Here is a 14,800-nt window from a genome sequence, read left to right as displayed (position 1 = left end):
TAACAGCTTAAACAAAGTGCAAAGTGTAATTTCATAGATTAGCACCTTATTCACATTTTCCTAAGTAACTAAGATTGGGAATTTATAAAAGGTTTAGTTACTTAGTATTTATCATTAATACTTTTAATGAAGGGAGAATTATAGTCCTTGTCCTACCTGTTCGACTAACGACCCTCCACCAGTCAAGGAAGCGGTGGGTGAGAGTGGACACCCATTAAACTGCCATTTTATAGGCAGTAACATTATACCCCCCTTATAGACCGACTTCGTGAATGAGGCCTACTAATGGTAAGACGACTTGCTCTTATACATATAATATATTAAACTTTTAATATTATAATAGTATAAGGGTGTATTTTAGACATTTAAAATACTTGGTGGTTTAATCTATTAATTAAACTATACTCTTACTTTAATTAAATTTAAACCATGTCATTATGGAATTATTAATTCTCTTTTAATTAAACACTTTAATTATCTATTAATAAAGTCCATAAGAGTTAATTGAATTATTCAATAAAACATCATAATTCCAATTATTAAATTCAAAATTAAAACCATTTAATTAATTGTTTAAGTTATGAACTCAAGAGTTTTAGTATTTAATTCTTTTTTTTATCATAAAAAAACTTTTTCCAAATTCCAAAACTTGAGGGCAAGTTTTGTAACTGTTGAAACCTTTTGGATTCCATAACTTATGGAGTTAAATACTTGTTTTATGATGAATCTTTTCATGTTCCATAACTTAAGAACAAGTTATGGAATTCTTTAAAACATTAAGACCAAGTTTTGTAACTCCATAAAAAACTTTTAATCAATTTTTTTAAATAACCTTTTCATATCCATAACTTATGGAGGTTTCAAAAAACTCTTTAGATCAAACTTTTAAAACTAATAAAATAATCATATCATTTTATGTTTTACTAAATTTTACCTAATTCAACTCATATAGAAAATGATTCAAATTTTACAAATAATTAGTTTTTCACAAAAACAAGTAATTATCTTAAAATTTGACAAACGTCATGTTTCTTTTTTCCTTTTTTTTCCAACTTTGAAAATAAAACATTTGCATCAATATAACAGAAAACAACCCATGGCTCTGATACCACTGTTGGGTTTTGATCATTCTAACACTGCTATGGTGTACATGCAACCCTATAAACCTTGGATCTATGTTTTCTCTATTATACATGCAAATATTAACTATTCCAAGGTTTCATCCTAACTAGCATATTATGAAGCACCTATACTACAAAGTTCTAGTTAGATGACATACCTTTTGATGTAGCTTGATGTCTTCAAGCTTTAAGAGCTTAGCCCCAATAGTGTGGAAGCCTCAAATGGAATCACAAATCACCAAAACACCTTGGAAGAACTTGAGAGAATATGTATGCACACTAAAATCGGCCCACTCTTATTTTCACACACTTGTGTCAATTTTGTGAGCCAAGGACCCCTTTATATATTATGGAGGATTAGGGTTAGATCCATGTAAACCCTAATACCCATGACCTTTCATTTACATAGGATCCATGGGTTAAAAGCTCCATGGACCATGCATGAAAGCTTAGCCCAACCTAAATGAACTTGGCCCATTCCATATATATAAGAGTCCATATTTAATTAGTTTTTTTTTATCACTTAATTAATTCTAAATTAATTCTTGATCAATACTAATTAAATAATATGATTCCATATTAATATATTAGAACTTATAATATATTAATATAAATCATAAATATACTATTCTCAAAAGACTATCCATATAAATTGTGCCGGTGAAGTGCAACCCAAATGGACCATGCCGGGTCGGGTCAAGTACATACCAAATATAGTTATGGACTTAGACATTAATCCAACACCCCTTAGGGAGTTGATGGCAGAGAGTGGGTCAGATATTACCCTAGGGTAAGCCTAGGATGAGATTAGCGCGGAGAGCAATAGTAGTGAAAGGGACTTTGTGGAGTCAAGACAACTCTTGAGGAAAGTATTGATAGATGTGGAAGGTAGCATGGGCTCGTACTACTGAAAGGAGAGGATCCGTACTCGAGTCAAAAAGGGTTGTGATGTGACCAGGAAACTTTTAGTGCGTGTGTAATCCCTCTATATTGGATGAGTATTCGGATGGTTGCTATTGTGTGTTTCCAACGTGGTGACACTACGTTGTAGGCTAGTTGGCAGTTCTAGTGTCGGCGAGGGATCAGGCTCCAACTATGGAGTCGGGCAGCTCGATGATCAGATGAGGGAGTTTATTCCACCTGAGATTACGCACAGTATCATTGACCAGACTCCTGTGACCTTTGGTACGGTCAAGGAGGGCATTTTGGAGATCCATGATGAGCTGATGAGTACGTTTTGCTCTGAGGTGATGACTATGATAGGGACACGTGCGATGACGTTTCGGGAGTTCCGAGCTTGTGGAACTCCAAACTATCATGGGGTTAGGGACCTGTTGATACATAAAGTGACTCTCTTTTATTTAATGATTCGCAACCATATCTCCTACCGCAATCTGTTTTACTACCGCAACTGCAACCTGAAGATATCAACTGCAATCAACCAATCCGTAATGGAGTTTAAAGTTACATTATCTGTCTTGTCGTTTTAGCATTGTATTAACCAGTGAACCTTTCATGGTCACGATAAGTCAGTAGTTTATTATTTTATATTCACTATGTATCTTTTTGAGGCTCTATAAATAAATTCCTCTTCTTCAAGGAAAACTTACCACTTCTTACCAGTTCTTTTTATTTCTTATCTCTCCTTATGATTTGTTGAAATCTCATACAAAGATCATTCTCTCTTATCTCTACCTTACATCCAAGATCCTCTTCATCTTAAACTGATCACACTTACTAACTCGTGTTTGATTGCAAACCATGTTAAGAATCAGTTTGATGTATACTTGATATAACTTGTTGTTATTTACTTTTGTTTTACATTTCTTCAATTTACTTTTCCGCAACTAACTATCTATTAAATCTAACTAATTATTGTTGAGCTGATATTATCCTTTGATAATAACTTATTCCGCAACTATATCTTGTACAAACATTTGTTCAAATGTTTTCCAAAGTTTTTCTCTCAACAGGACCCAGTTCTCAGTAGGAGGTGGTTAGCGGATATGGCTAACGCGTTCAGGACAAGTTTCTACCCCGAGGAGGCAGATGTTAGATAAGCTTCCTGCCTGTTGAAGGACCGAGCACGTGATTGGTGGGAAGAGATTAGTAGTGACATGGATGATGATGCGGTTGATGTCGTGTCATGGGATGATTTCTCGACCGCGTTTCTAGCGGAGTTTGTTCCGTCAATTGAGGTGCAACAGTTAGCGCGAGTGTTTTTGGGTCTCCACTAAACTACTGAGACTATGGCAGAGGTCACTTACAAGTCTCGGGAGAGGGATTTGTTAGTACCGTAGTATGTAGTATATGAGTAGATGAAGAAGGTGAGGAATCGTGATATGTTGCGGGATGATATCAGGGAGTTCGTGAGTATTTCGGGGTGCGAGACCCTGAATGATATGATTTCTAGATACCGTAAGTGGGAGATAGATTTGGAGCACATTGGTAAGAGGGGGTAAGATCTGGTGCAGACATTGGAGGGTCCTAAGGAGAGACCAATATTTCTGAACAGTGTATGAAAGGCCAGCAGGGTCGGAACCTGTGCAGCACGTGAGGGAAACTGCACGAGAGGACTTGTCGTTCCAGAGGTTTGGGCTGCTTCAAATGTGGTAGGATTTGTCATGTTTGCAGGGATTGTCCTCAGAGGCGAGCCCGTTATGTTTCCTCTACGATCAGGTGGGCCACAAGAAGGCCGACTGTCCGATGTTGAGGGGATGAGTAGTGAGTGCTACTTTGAGGATCATTGTTGGGCGAGAGGATAGGCCAGGAGCCCCAATAGAGAGGAGCTGCACTTCACAATATCAGACTGGGGAGATCAGGACTTCAGCAGGAGAGGTTGCGTAATTGTCAAATGTCAATTGCATACCGTGAATTATTAAGTGCTTAGCGAAAGGTCGGTTCCCTTTAGAGGGTTTGGGGTGTTCAGTGTTATCTAGGTTTATGGCTGAGGACAGTGCATGAGCATTATATGGAAGGTTTACGGTCAGGGTTCAGCAGGTTGGTTATCCACCCACGTCCGGTTTCGGAGGGTTCAATCATTATGCTCAGATTGACTCATGGGGTCGCGAAGGGAAGTGGTCTATTACTGTGGTTTTGTTCGGAGCGTTGGTTATTTGGAATTCAAAATTTGAGTACGGTATCATTTCAAGGCATCTGGAGTTATTAGTACTGCTGGAATTCAAAAAGTGTTCATCTAGTCTTGCGGGGTTGTATGGTCTTTTAAGTTATCCTAGTAATGGGTCGCTAGCATTGGTAGGCGTCGGTTGTCAGCCGATCGATCATTTGTTGGAAAGCAAAAAGGATTGGGAATCCTTCAACTCTTATGTGTTGTGAAGACTTAGTTGAATCCAAGTGGGGGAGAAACAAGTGGCTGCTTAGGCATAGGTTGTGTTGGTGGGAGTTCAGGAAACTCCCAATCGTCGGTCAGCATCACCTTGATTATGCATAGTAAGTAGTGGGAATCTGTAGGTGTGACCCGAACTCCTGATGAGATACTGCATTCAGCTCGAGAGGTGCAATGTTGTGATAGTTTGAGTGTGGAAAGGCCATGGGTGGTGAGCATGGTTGGATGGAAGTAGTGTTAGCCTGCAATAGGATCGTAGCATTCATCAGTTCGAACAAGACTATTTATGTGATGGTCACAAGCATGGAAGGAGGAATCAGTTTGTTTATTTGGGCACGCCGACCAGGGTTGTCAGGGAATTATTCTCTTTTCTAGGAATAGGTTCTATGGGATCCGTGGGCGAGCCTAGATGATTATGGAAATTCAGATTGGAACTTGTAGAGATAGTTGAGTTAAAGGTTGTATCTTGAGTTGCGGGACATGCAGGTAACCAGCATGTTACACAATAGGGTTTAGGTTGGATAGCCTTGATATTTGATCTCTTGGTAACCTGGTAGTTGGACTAGGTATGAGACTGGTAGTCTCGGGGATGGGTGTAAGGTTATTTATTTATCGGTCGAGTAAGCAATGGGTGTAGTACGATGTCGGATGAGCCGCTACGGTGTGGCATCGGATAGTTCTATCTGTAATAAGATCCATGACATGTGTGGAATCAGGAAAAGATGGGTTGTTGGTCATCATGTAGGATATGAGGCTGCGGTGAGTCGTATAGCGTAAATTCTGTTAGCAGATGTTTTGATGGCAAGGTCTGTTAAGCAAGTCCTACCAGGCGGTTTTACTTTTGGGAGACGCATAGGACTACTGTGTGTGTGTGTCTTTGGATATGAAATCGGTTAGGTGTCCGATGTTTTGGATAGTGGGTGGACAAGTTGGGACCAGAGAGGTCTCAGTTGTTTTTGGAAAACAGCAAGATGAATCAGAGCGGGTACCATGATTCGGGTGTGGAGTCGCTTGTAACTCGTGGAATTGTTGAGAAAATTGTGTTTGGGTATGGTTGCCTTGGGAAGGGTGTAATTAATCCCGAGATATGGAGGTATTGACCAGATGGTTCGATGTGTTGGGGAAGGTTAGGACGGATTTCGAGGACGAAATCTAATTCAAGTGGGGGAGAGTTGTAACATCCTATTTCAAATTGTTCCTATTTTGAATTGGAGACCAAAGGGTTGGGTTTTATCAGGCTTAAGAACCTCGAGTAGTTGGGTTTTGGATCCAGTTGGAGTTAGATAATGTATCTTGGTTGCTCGGGTATTCAGATGGAGTCCATGGACCAAAGGGTATGAATTTATTTTGAAGTATTGCAAGGAACTCGACGAGTTGGGAGGCTCCAGCTCGTGGAGTAGAAGGCTTTCCAATCGCGTAGATTGGAGAACCTACTCCACGAGTTGGGGAGCCCGAGCTCGACAAGTTGGCGCTGGAAATGGAAACCCTAATTTTCCGAGCATTGTACCCTATTTAAAGGACTTAACTTCTAGGGTTGGCCTCCTTACCAGCATCCTTGCCCAGAGAAAACCCGAGAACAGCCTCCCTCCTTGTTCATTGAGTGTTATGAGCTTTAGAATGGTTCTTGAATAAAGTCTTAAAGAGAGAAGTGTCAAGCTTGGGGGAGTGATCTTGGATCCAAAAACTCTACATCAAAGCCTACATCTTTGAGGTATAAATTCTCAAACTTGGCATGTAGCTTAATTGATATCATTTCTTGAAGTTTAAGCATGAGTTTGGGATTTTGGGTTGGTTATCCTAAAGATGTAGTTCCAAGGGTTGTCAAACTAGATCTGACCCCTCCATGGTATCTTTAGGCTTAAAGTTGCAAAGTTTAATGGCCTGCATGTCCCATTCATGCCATATGTTCACTGGGAAGCCTAAAAGAGACCTTAGAGAGTGTTACAATGATGCATGGATGTAAAGTGGGAAACTTTACGTGATTAATCCACCTTAGGACCTCAGATCTGTAATTTGGAATGTTGGAGTAAGGATTTAGGGGCTTATTGGCTCAAGACCCTCCTTAAGGGAACTAGGGGTTTGGGTTTTGAGCTTACTAGATGATCCTTGGGGGTAAAGTTGGAAACTTTACCCTTCTAGACATCTCCAAGGATGGGGATCTGAGGTTTGGGATCTTTGCATTCAAGAAAAAGGGCTTAATACATTAAGTGGGTTTGTAGACTGAAGAACTCGACTGCGTGGACTCGACGAGTTGGTTTGGGATTATCCTGATTCTGTTGGAAACAGAAGAACTCGATGATTCTCGGGTTAGGTCCATGATGGATTTGGACATTATTGGGCCATAAGTGGGCCATAATTGGGTTTTGATGATTTTGTGATATTGGACCATCGTAATGTCAAGTGTTTGGATTAGAATGAATGGTTGGGCTGTAACGACCCTATTTTCAAAAGAATTTTATTTCATTTTTGATTAACCAAAATACTTTCCACAAACCATGAAATCCCATATACAATTGTTTTAAGAATTCATTTCAAATACAATTTTATTTCGAATCATCAGAGTGTCCCATAAAAACGTCTGTGAGAGAGTGCACGTCGCGCCATCAAGCCTTGCCCTTGCCCTTGGGCTTAGATGTACTTGAAACAAATCAACAAACTGTAAGCTAATGCTTAGTGAGTACCCCACACACAATCCACATAACACATATCATATTAACTATAAAGCTACATATATCACATAAGCCATGCATACAACATATAGGGATTACATGGGCACGTCCCCAGGGTCTTACTCCAAGATGCCATGGGCTCCCCACATGGTCTTATACCTAAGTGCCATGGGCTCTCCCATGGTCTTTAATGGGAAATCCATGGGCTCTCCACATGGTCTTACATCCGGTTGCATGGGCTCTCCCATGGTCTTTAGTAGGAAAGCCATGGGCTCTCCATATGCTCTTACATCCAAGTGTCATGGGCTCTCCCATGGTCTTCCATACAAGCATAACACATATACAACTTGCATAATTCCTAGCACATAACCAACTATCATGCCTCATAATATAACTTCAGCTAGTGTACCACATATCATAAAATGGGTCGGCCTTGGTACCTTAGACCCATTGGTATGGTGAGAAGACTCACCTTTGTCTGATGAATCCGAAAGTTGCTCTCCTAACAGTCTGTAGCCACTCGTGCTGAACAATAATAACATTACCCAAGCTTAGGACTGAACACAATCCAATTAAAGAACCCAAACCCCAAGTCCTTTCATAATGGCCCAAAAAGTCTTCCTTTGCTAATGGGCCCAAATTCCATGTCCAAAATCCTTAATGGGCCTCATGACCCAAATAAAGCCCAACCAAAGTATCCATGGCCCAATACAGATAAGCTAGTCCACTATCTCCAAAACATTACCAGACCCAATGACTAATTAAGGCCCAAAAGCTTACAAGACCAAAACAACTCTGAGTCCATCTGATGTGAGTACGCCTTGCATACCACCCTGGTACGCGCAGCGTACTGAGTCCCCGAGCCGTACGCCATGCATACTCTAATTTACGCCCACCATACAAACATATTAAGCACTTTCATCCATTAAGTGCTTAATACTCGATGTTCTAACATCCAATATCATATCTGAGCTCATTAAGACGTCCTAGGGCATAAAGTTGACAACTTTATGCCCTAGCATGCTATATGGACTTAAAAACTTCATTCTTCACATTAGTAGTTCATAGAAACCTTCAAACTCATGCATAGAGTATGGATACTCATCAAGCTAGCACCTGTATGCATCTAGCATGCTTAAACAGTTCAGATCTAACCATTTCTGCCTCTGGAGCTACTCAACTCTCAGGAGAAGGTCCAAAACCAAGTAAAAGGGACAAAATAGAAAACCCTAGCTAGATCTAATGAATAAGGTGGAAAGATCAAAGCTTTATACCTCTAGAAGCTCTTCAAGGTGAACTAGATGCAAATCCTTGAAGCCCAATGTGACTCCAAGCTTTCTTAGCAACTCCCTCTTCTTGAATGGACACTAAAATGGCCACAAATACATTCCTTAAGCTCAAAATCACTCTCACAAAGTATCTCTGGTGTAGCAGGGTGAAATAAGACTAGGGAGGCTGACTAGCATTTTGTCCAAGAGGCTTAAGGATATTTAAATAGTTGTCAAGTCCGAGAATTAGGGTTTTGGCCCTCTGTCGCGTACGCCTCGCGTACCTCCACGTACGCCCTGCGTACGCGGCCACCCTCCGGGATCATGCATCCTTAGTATGATAAGCGTACACCTGGAGTACGCCCCGCGTACTAAGGGACCTTTTATGCCATCTTTTCCCTTTTCAAGGGCCTAATGAGTAATAACTGATTTGAAGTGTTACAACTCTCCCCCACTTGGACTAGACTTTTTCCTCGAAATCCATAGACGCAAATAAATCGGGGTAATGCTCCCGCATCTCATCCTCCGGCTCCCACGTCCATTTGGAGCCTCTTCAGTGTTGCCATTTCACCTTCACCAGCTTCACCTCCTTGTTACGAAGAACCTTAATCTTCTTATCCAAACCTGCAATGGGTCTCTCAATGTAGTTCAGGCTCTCGTCCACCTGAATGTTGTCCAAAGAAACGATCGCGTCCTCGTCTGTGACACACTTCCAAAGCTGTGATACATGGATGGTGTTGTGAATCTGGCTAAGCTCATTCGGTAGATCCAAACGATAGGCCACGTTGCCTACTCGGGCCGAAATCTTGAATGGCCCAATATATCGTGGCCCCACCTTGCCTCTCCTCCGAAACCTGACGAATCCCTTCCATGGCAACACCCTTAGCAATACAAAGTCCCCCACCTGGAACTCAATATCTGATCGCCGCCGGTAATCATAACTTTTCTGATGGCTCTGCACGACTCGTAGCCTGTCACACACCTGCTGAATCAACTTGGTCGTCTTGATCACCACCTCAGTGCTCCCCATGACTCGATGCCCTACCTCGCCCCAACAAACAAGGCTCCTACACCTCCGACCATACAACATCTTAAACGGTGGTCGGTCAATACTATCATGGTAACTGTTGTTGTATGAAAACTCTGCCAATGGGAGGTATGTGTCCCAACTCCCTCTAAAATCCAACACGCATGCCCGAAGAATATCCTCGAACGTCTAGATCGTCTTTTCACTCGGGTCATCTGTCTGGGGTGGTATCCCGTGCTAAAATGCAACTTAGTGCCCAGTTCCTCGTGGAACTTCTTCCAGAATCTAGATGTAAATCGAACATCTCTCTCAGAGAGTACCGACACTGGCACCCCGTGTCTAGCCACCACCTCTTGCACAAAAATATCCGCCAACTTCTCAGCGGATATACTCTCAGAGATCGGAATAAAGTGGGCACTCTTTGTCAATCTGTCCACAATCACCCATATGCCGTCCACACCCCTCATTGTCCTGGGTAACTTTGTGATGAAGTCCATAGTGATCTCTTCCCACTTCCACATGGGAATGGGTAGCGGCTGAACCTTGCCATGAGGGTGCTGATGCTCAACCTTGACCTTCCTGTAGGTCAAGCACCGCTCCACGAACCAAGCGATCTTCCGCTTCATTCACGGCCACAAATAGCTTAGGATCAGGTCTCCATTCATTTTCGTAGCCCCCAAATGTATAGAGAACTTGGACTTGTGTGCCTCCTTCAATATCTTATCTCTCACTCCTCCAGTCACCGGTACCTACACCCGGCCACACTATGTTAGGAGACCTCGACTATCCTGAACAAACAAGGGATATTGTCCCCAAATACGCTCTATCTTCAAATTCTCTTTCTTCACCCCCTCAACATGAGCCTCCTTGATCATATCCAATAATGGACAGATCACCGTCATCCTTAAACAAACGTTCCTAATCGGGGAACCCGCCGTCTTGTGGCTCAAAGCCTCGGCCACCACGTTGGCCTTCCCTGGGTGGTATAAGATCTCACAATCATAGTCCTTCAGCACGTCCAACCACCTCCTCTGCCGCATGTTGAGGTTCTGCTGATCCATCAACTACTTCAAACTCTTGTGATAAGTATAAATCGTGCACCGTACTCCGTACAAGTAGTGCCCTCAAATCTTGTGGGAAAACACCACTACCCCTAATTCCAGGTTGTGAGTGGGGTAATTGGCCTCGTGAGGCTTCAATTGCCTCGAGGCGTAAGCTATCTCATGCCCCCTCTGTATCAGTACCGCGCCTAACCCTGAGATCGGTGCATCACAGTACACTACCAAATCATCTAACCCCTCAGGAAGTACTAGGATCGAGGCCTCGTATAACCTCCCTCTCAGGATCTCAAAAGCTAACTGTTGATCCGTGCCCCATCGAAATGTCACATTCTTTTTGGTCAAGCGGGTCAAAGTCACATCAATCTTGGAGAAATCCTGGAGAAATCTCTCATAATATCCTGCTACTCCCAAGAAGCTACGGATCTCAGATGCGCTCTTTGGTACTCCCCACCACATCACTGCCTCAACATTGGCTGGATCAACCAAAATGCCCTCTTGGTTGATGATATGCCCCAAAAATTGTACCTCTCGCAGCCAGAAATCACAGTTGGAGAACTTAGCATAAATCCTCTCCGCCCCCAGTGTCTCCAATACCTCCCTCAGATGCTGCTCATGCTGCTCCTTGGTCTTAGAATAGGTCAGGATATCATTAATAAAAACGATCACCGACCATTCCAGCATCGGTCTACATACTCTGTTCATGAGATCCATGAACGTTGCAGGGGCATTGATGAGCCCGAATAGCATCACCACAAACTCATATTGTCCATACCGAGTCTTGAAAGTTGTCTTCGGTATGTCCTCATCCCGAATCCTCATCTGATGGTATCCCGACCGAAGATCAATCTTGGAAAACCAAGACACACCCTGCAGTTGATCGAACAAATCATCGATCCTCGATAACGGATAACGGTTCTTCACCGTTAGTTTGTTCAGCTCTCGCTAATCAATGCATATCCTATGTGATTCATCCTTCTTTTTCACGAATAGGATCGGAGCTCCCCACGTGGAACTGATCAAACGGATAAACCCTCGGTCTAGCAGCTCCTGAATCTACGTAGATAGCTCCTGTATCTCGGGTGGAGCTAGCCGGTAAGGTGTCTTGGCTATCGGATCGGCACACGATACCAAATCAATGCGAAACTCCACTTGCCTTTCCGTAGGCACTCCCGGTAACTTCTCGGGGAAGACATCCCGAAACTCCTGTATAACCGGCACACTGCCCACATCTGTCGTGGTCTCAACCCTCATATCTGAGATATAAGCCAAAAATCTCATACAACCCTGATGAAACAATCTTCTAGCCCTCGCAGCTGAACAGAGGGTTGGCCCCTGCAAGGCCCTCTGTCCATGAATAACCAGTTCTCCCCCACTTGGGGTTCGAACCCTCAACAACTGCCGCTCGCAATCAATAATGGCCCCGTTGCCCCGCAACCGGTCCATCCCCACAATCACCTTCAGCCCTCGCAACGGTATTGGGACTAGATCAACACGAAACCTCTCCCCAAGAATATTCAGGACACAGTCTCCACCTCAAGCAGGGAATCCAAATTTCCCAACGCATCCTGAAACTTCTTGCTAAGCGCATGAGACACAAACGATCGGGTAGCTCCCGAATCGAAAAAAACGTGAGCAGACATACCATTGACAAAAAAGGTTCCTATACATAGGCAAAATATATACTTAAGCAATTATATAAATCTAGAGCAGGAAGATAAAATATGTACAAGCCACAAGGTATGGCGCTGCCCGAGCCTCCTCGGTAGTCAACTGAAATGCACGGCTCTTCACCGCTGGAGCAGACGTCTTAGCAGGGCGGCCATCAGTAATCCTCATTGTGGCGGGCGCAGGCGCCGCCACTGCTCCTGCCCCTCCCTGCAACCATGGACAATCGGCCTTTTTATGGCCAGTCTGGTTGCAGTTGAAACAAATCAAGCCTTTCTTGGGGCAATCCCTAATCACGTGGCCCGACTGGCCACATGCCTAGCATCCCGAGCCTGCCATCTGACAAGCCCGACTGTGCGATTTACCGTACTTGGCACACTGGCCACGGCCATGCTGGCCCCTGCTGGAAGAATCTGAGGTCTTAGGCTTTTTATCCTGACCCACTGCTATCTGTGCCTGTTCAGGCTCCTGCTTGGTGCGGAAGTCCAACTCCATTTCCCGCTCACGTGCCTTCTCCATCATCTCGTTCAGGGTTTTGCACCCTGTAAAGCTCACAACCTCCCAAATATCATCGCTCAATATGGAATGATACCTCGTCCGCCTCATATGCTTGTCTGTAGCATACTGTGGGATCAACAGTGCTCGTTCCCGAAACATGGCAGTGATCTCCGTCATAATCTTGGTGGTTTGTTGTAGGTCATGAAACTCCCTTACCACTCGTTGCACCTCAATAGGTGGTGCAAACAACAAGTCAAATCGCCTAAAAAACTCGGACCACGTCATCTCAGCCACACCAGATGCTCCTACCTGGCTAGTCACCTCTCCCCACCAATCTCGGGCTCGATCCATCAGCATACATGAACCAAATCCCACATTTGCCGCATCAGGGCATGAAATCGTGCATTGGGCATTCTCTATATCCGCCACCCAACGTCGGCTAACAATGGGGTCCCTGACCCCGAAAAAACTCTGGTGCCCCGCACGCCTTGAACTCCCAGAACGAGGGAGTTCGGGCCCCAACCTGGCCCGCCACAATCTCAGCTCTAAATGAACTGAGACTCTCCTCCATAATCTCCATCATACCATCCTCGACCGTCCAAAAGATCACTAGGGTAGCGTTAAGGATGCCCCTCGTCACCTCGGCTACAAAGAGCTCGCGCAGCGTCTCATCAAAGGGCTTAGTATCGCTGCCCGACCCGTATCCATATCCCGATCCTGATCCCCCTACTCCCAATCGTGTCACCACCATGCTGAACTGAAATGTCATAAATCATAATGATCAAGATATCAATATAGGGGATCTTCCCACACCGGTCCTCCTTAGAGCTTCCAGGTCTAACATTGGTACGGGTACAGGTCCTATGCTTTCAGTAGTACGGGCCCAATACTACCTTCCACACCTACAAGTACCTTCCCCAAGGCTCTACCTGATAACTCCAATTCGTCCCAAAATAAATCATATCCCACAGACTACTGCATATCTCAAATCCTAGGCGATACTAAGATTTTCTCTACCCACATCCATTATACCAATCATAACAGGTTTCCTTTATTCATGAAAATTATACACAGAAAAGGATCAAATAGACTTTCGAATAAGATATTCTACCCTAGGACCACAGCCAGATAAGGAACATGAAATAAGGCCAAATCAATCATTCTAAGGCTATAAGCTCCTAACCGTATACAAATTTTAAAGCATACACATAGCAAGATCCATACGATTATCATAGCTCAATATCAATATAACATGGCTAACATATTGGTGAACTACTTACTTGGCACGGCCGATCACACACGATGCACTCTCCTCCTTTTCATTCCTTCAGAGTTTTAACTTTTATTTCATTTTTTTTAAAACAATTTTACCACTTCCTTAGTTTGAGTCCCGGCACACCCGAGAGTGTGCTTGAATCCCTCAAACCAAGGCTCTAATACCAACTTGTAACGACCCAATTTTCAAAATAATTTTTTTTCATTTTTAATTAACCAAATCACTTTCCACAAACCATGAAATCCCAAATACAATTGTTTTCAAAATTCATATCAAATACAAATTTATTTCAAATCATCAGAGTGTCCTATAAAAACATCTGAGAGAGAGTGCATGCCACTCCATCAAGCCTTTCCATTGCCCTTGGGCTCATATGTACCTGAGACAAATCTACAAACTGTAAGCTAATGCTTAGTGAGTACCCCAGAACATACCCCACACACAATCCACATAACACATATCATATTAGCTATAAAGCTACATATATCACATAACCTATGCATACAACATATAGGGATGCCATGGGCTCGTCCTCTGGGTCTTACTCCAGGATGCCATAGGTTCCCCACATGGTCTTACACCTAAGTACCTGAGGCTCTCCCATGGTCTTTAATAGGAAACCCATGGGCTTTCCACATGGTCTTACATCTGGTTGTCATGGGCTCTCCCATTGTCTTTGGTAGGAAAGCCATGGGCTCTCCACATGGTCATACATCCAAGTGCCATGGGCTCTGACATGGTCTTCCATACAAGCATAACACATATACAACTAGCATACTTCCTAGCACATAACCAACTATCATGCCTCATAATATAACTTCAGCTAGTCTACCACATATCATTAAATGGGTCGGCCTTGGTGCCTTAGG

The 14,800-nt window shown here is 43.3% G+C and overlaps 1 protein-coding gene across 1 annotated transcript; it reads right to left on the bottom strand.

The window, feature by feature from the left end:
• Window positions 1-8,957: 8,957 nt before the first annotated feature.
• LOC145131539 (uncharacterized) lies at window positions 8,958-9,434 on the bottom strand. Its single transcript, XM_079066217.1, has one exon. The coding sequence runs from the start codon at window positions 9,432-9,434 to the stop codon at window positions 8,958-8,960; it is 477 nt and encodes a 158-aa protein (XP_078922343.1).
• Between the last annotated feature and the right edge of the window lie 5,366 nt (window positions 9,435-14,800).

The sequence above is a fragment of the Lactuca virosa genome, chromosome 8 (genome assembly GCF_052849685.1).
Source record: "Lactuca virosa cultivar CGN04683 chromosome 8, Lactuca_virosa_CGN04683_v6, whole genome shotgun sequence".
Taxonomy (NCBI): Eukaryota; Viridiplantae; Streptophyta; class Magnoliopsida; order Asterales; family Asteraceae; genus Lactuca; species Lactuca virosa.
This window is presented reverse-complemented; position numbering and strand designations above follow the sequence as displayed.